This window comes from Adiantum capillus-veneris, chromosome 23 (genome assembly GCF_014529385.1).
Source record: "Adiantum capillus-veneris isolate H3 chromosome 23, ASM1452938v2, whole genome shotgun sequence".
Classification (NCBI taxonomy): Eukaryota; Viridiplantae; Streptophyta; class Polypodiopsida; order Polypodiales; family Pteridaceae; genus Adiantum; species Adiantum capillus-veneris.
The window spans coordinates 33294263-33298802 of NC_140953.1; the positions used below are offsets into that span (position 1 = coordinate 33294263).

Here is a 4540-nt window from a genome sequence, read left to right on the forward strand (position 1 = left end):
AAAACGTTTCTCTCTCCCCTACCTCCATGGATTGTATATTGACTCCGGTCTCATTCATTATCGTATGTTGTCTGTCTCTACTTTCTAAATAGTTTGTTTCCTGTGACATTGCATAGTTTCACAGTGCATAGGTCATACTTTCTTAGATGAGAAGGAAGAAAGTAAGCCTTTTATAGTCTCTGCATGCGTCCCTTTATTTAAGGGCCTCATGTGACTTCCTTCAACAATCACCTTGTTTTACTGCCATTCTTGAGGCATCCGTGAGAGAGTAGTCTATTTGGATTCGAAATGCTAGTCCAAGATTAAAAACCTACTACATGTTTGAATTGTACATATAGTTGATTATATCCAGCCTCAAATTCATCCAGAACACCTCCTAATTTGAAATTTATAGAAAAAACTACAACTACTACACATCAATTTCTAAAGCTTTGTCAATGCACACCAAATATGCCAATTCTTTTCTTTAATACATTTCCTTTTTTTTTTCAAAAACAATATGCCCAATCTTGTTAAGTTTTTGGCCTACATAAGACCTTAGTAAAGTGTCGAACTTCCGGGAGCAATTTGTGGGCCGTTGGATAAAGCTCGTTGATTACTGGCACATGGCAAAGATAATGCCAACATATCTTTTTTCCACATAGAGGGACATTAATTAGGCCCCCACGCTCACTATCAAAAGCTGGCATATATTGCTACAGGCTTAATCTCTTGAGGAAGAAGAGATTCTAATCAAAATCCGCAATTTCACGCAGAGACATACATGCCTTGGCATGGAGGAACATGTCTTGACAAGGATTTCAAGTGTACGCTTGGTAGTCCAACATACATCATCTTAAATCCCTTAAGTGTTTGTCCCCAAAGTGCTGATTATCATTTTGTCTTTGGATGAAAATTACAACTTGGAAAAGCAGTTGAATCAATAATCTCATTATGGCAACCTTACTACAAGCAAAGCCACATTGGTAAGACTGAATTAGCCTCCTCAGTGTAGCTGCAAAGTAGTTAAAGAATAGATGCATGGCACAAAGGAACTAATCAATGTTCATTGTTCCAAGCATACAAAGTTAAAGAGAAGCTCTGCTCCTTCTCTTGAGTGTTGCTACCAGTTGGCCATTGTAGCACCGATGCCCATAAGCCATCGGGAACGCAATGTGGTTTGTTTGTCAAGAAGCTTACGGGCCAATGCTGATGAAAGGAGGATGGTAATGCCAGTTCGCCACTCCGTGGCTTCCCCTCCGCCGCACATCTATTGAACATGAACACTGCATGCCCCTCCTCTGCCTTGAACAACCAATTGTGCACATCCCAAAAGACGTCGATGGTAATGCCGTCTACCTGTATCTTTTGATTGCCCCTGAATTTCCACATGAGACTTGTCACATGAATTACTACCTGCTTATCTACCCTTACTGAAAGCCGGGAGGCATCCTTCTCTGACGCTACATGACATTCTATGGCTATGTCGTGTGTGCGCCCCTGTTCACAAAGCTGAGCTTTGGTTGTATAGAGCTGCTTTCCATAGACATGTTCCTTTCTAGACAGCAATGCAACATCCGAGGGAGGTGCGTGTGCGTCGAACTTCTTGAGAGCCTCTTTGCACATGTCTCCAAGCAGCAAAATTACCTCATTGTTGCAGGCAATCACGACATAAAAGCTCTCACGGGGCTCTGGACCGCATGTGTATTTGGCTGCTGACAGATCCCAAAACATTTCGATCTTTTTTTTGTCCTCCAGGACAAAGCTCTTGGACCCTTGCTTTTTCCAGAAAAGCCAGGGCTTCATGTCTACACTGCATCTGTGTCTGCAAGCTGGGTAGTCGAAGCTAACACTTAGGCCCTGTCCCATGAGGCTTTTGCACCATGTGACGGACACTGGGCGCGAATGTCCGCAGATTGTTGTCCTGTAAAGGCATGTAACACGGTTTTGAACTGATTTGGCACTACTCTGTGATGGTTTGCCACTACTCACATTGTGATTGGCAGAAGCTGGCGACGCATGCGATCCACGGTCTCGAAAACAAGAGGGCAAAGCATCTGGCATCATGTTGAAAGCTCAGAAGAAGTGAATGCTCCTTCACTAAGTCGAATTGGTGTCTGATGTGTGTGTGTGTGTGTGTGTGTGTGTGTGAGTGAGAGAGAGAGAGAGAGAGAGAGAGAGAGAGAGAGAGAGAGAGAGAGAGAGAGAGAGAAGCAGTGTGTGTATATAATGGAGACGTGAGGAGGAAGACCCAACACAAAAAGGAAGTGGCTGGGGAGCTGAACCTTTGAGCTTATGCCGCACAGAAAAGGAGGGCGAAATAGCTGTACGCAGGAAGTCCAAATGCTTGTGTGTGTGTGTGTGTCCGCGTAAGCGTTACTGTTTTCTGTGTAAAGAAGGGGGGACGAAGACCCAAATCACAAGAGCGAGAGGAGATGGAGGTGGAGGGGGAGGGGGCGCAGCAGATGCAAGCGGGAAAGAGGGCAGGTAAAGCACAAGAACCCACAACCGAAAATTGAGAGAACAGCTAAGCATTGGGGGGGTTTTGAGTGGGCATGGATTTGACCCAGCATGAAGAGAAAAGAGAAAAACCTTGCGATGCAGTGCGGTACCATAGAAGGCGAGTAGGTCTTCTCCGCTTCTTCTGATTTTCAAAAAGTGCTCGTGTGTTCCTGCGCCATAGCTCCGACTGAGTCGTCGTCTCGCTCCACTTTTCATTCTTTCACATTTAAAATATGGCTTTGGTAGCCTGCATAATAATCCACGTCACCATCTCCGACTTTGGGTGTGACGGTGTCCCTTGGGGATCAACGGCCCAAGATCACGAAGCTGATCGGGACCGTCCAAGCCTCCAGAGTCCAACGTTGGAAACAATTGGCTTCCCTAGATTTATGGTAATGACTGATTTGCAGCCCTCATAATAAAATGGACTAATGGGGGTGCTTTCAATAACAATGTGAAAGTTCTCTAGGCTATGCCCAACTTAATGCTAATGAATGCTATTGAGAGGAATTTAATAATAAGAGGGTTCTTTGTGAGTGGAAAAATTAGAAATTGACACTAGCATTTATATTTTTTTGTCACAATAGAGTTTTACACTTTTATGAAAGAAGTGTAACAATGACTTATTTAGATTACAATATATTTCAAAAGCATAAAAAATAACCACTAAACCAATATTCAATGGCCTTCTCTAGAGAGAGAGAGAGAGAGAGAGAGAGAGAGAGAGAGAGGGGGGCACACAAATGTCAACACCTATCACAAAGACCTAGAGAAAATATTAAAAGAGAAAGTTTCTTGTCATGTGGCACTAATCCTCAAGTTTTATCCAATGGTCCACAATTGCACCAAAAATCTAACACGACTCCTTATGTAGTCCACTGAGAAGATTCTTTCCACCCCAAATCGACCAAGGATGAAGTTTTGTAAAAAGCAAAGGATACCTACAGTAAGGGGCCATATTTACGACCTTTAAGACAGGGCCCGACGAATTTTGTGTATGTTGCTCTATTTTGGGCATGGAGAGGCACAATGCATAGCTGTGATTAAGATCGAACATAAGTCTTGGTGCAAATGACCCTTCACATGAGAAGATTGATGGCACTTTTCACAATCCCGTGTATGTTAAAGTGCACAAATGCAATGACCCATTTATAAGACAAAACTAATAGCAAAAATCAAGCCTTTATCTCCGACGGCCACGAACCTTTTGCAGCTCTCAAGTGCACTAACTAGGGTTCCTCTCACGGCTTGCTGCTCCACAAATTGTCCTCCTTGTATATGTTTATTTGGGCTCCGCCTGTCTACCCCATGGCAGCCATCCCATAGCTAGCCCCCCATTGTACCCTACATCAACTTTTTTTTTTGGCAAACTTACAATTATGAGTGGATGTATTGGGGAAAGTGTCCCAATTAAAAGACGGGCCTCTTTTAAGGGACCATTCTTCCCCCAAAAAAAATATAACCAAACTGCTCCATTTCAAAGACATTGTGATGTGGGTGATTGCGTGGTTATTGCAGCCAAATAACATCTTCCTCGTTCAATCACACGTTCAAGCCTTGTTGAAGCATTTGTTTCTAAAAACCCCTCGATAGTTTTCCCACTAGCATGCATTTTTATTACATGCGAATACGAAAACCTGTTCGATCTTCTTTTTTCGACAGGCGATCGCGATGGTAATTTTGTTGCAAATACATCTTGCGCAGTGCTTTCGATTGAGCCTCTCCAAGCTATAAACGATTCAAGAAAGTGCTCGCAATTCCTTGTCCAAATTTGGGGGTCTCTAAACCAGCTTCTTTACCCTAAATTACTCCAAAAGAAATGTACAAAGCAACCTCAAGCTCATTGACGAGCCTTGAGGGATCACACAATACATCAAAGAGCTACAAGGCCCTAGACAAAGATGGACCACAACCCAATTAACACAAGTCAGTCATTACGGCTCCCATTGCCCTATATCACTCTTCAGAGTTCTTCCGTTTACCAATGGCAACAATCAGTTCCCTTCTTTCTTTTATAATCCCCATGAATCTAGTTGTTGCAAGGACATTCTCGAAACCC

The 4540-nt window shown here is 43.2% G+C and overlaps 1 protein-coding gene across 1 annotated transcript; it reads right to left on the reverse strand.

Annotated features, from left to right (window-relative positions):
* Window positions 1-816: 816 nt before the first annotated feature.
* Window positions 817-2712, reverse strand: LOC147427615 (uncharacterized). Its single transcript, XM_086496598.1, has 3 exons — window positions 2572-2712; window positions 1972-2036; window positions 817-1903 (listed from the first exon to the last, which is right to left on the reverse strand). The coding sequence occupies exons 1-3, from the start codon at window positions 2695-2697 to the stop codon at window positions 1039-1041; spliced, it is 1056 nt and encodes a 351-aa protein (XP_086352724.1). The 5' UTR covers window positions 2698-2712; the 3' UTR covers window positions 817-1038.
* Window positions 2713-4540: the final 1828 nt, after the last annotated feature.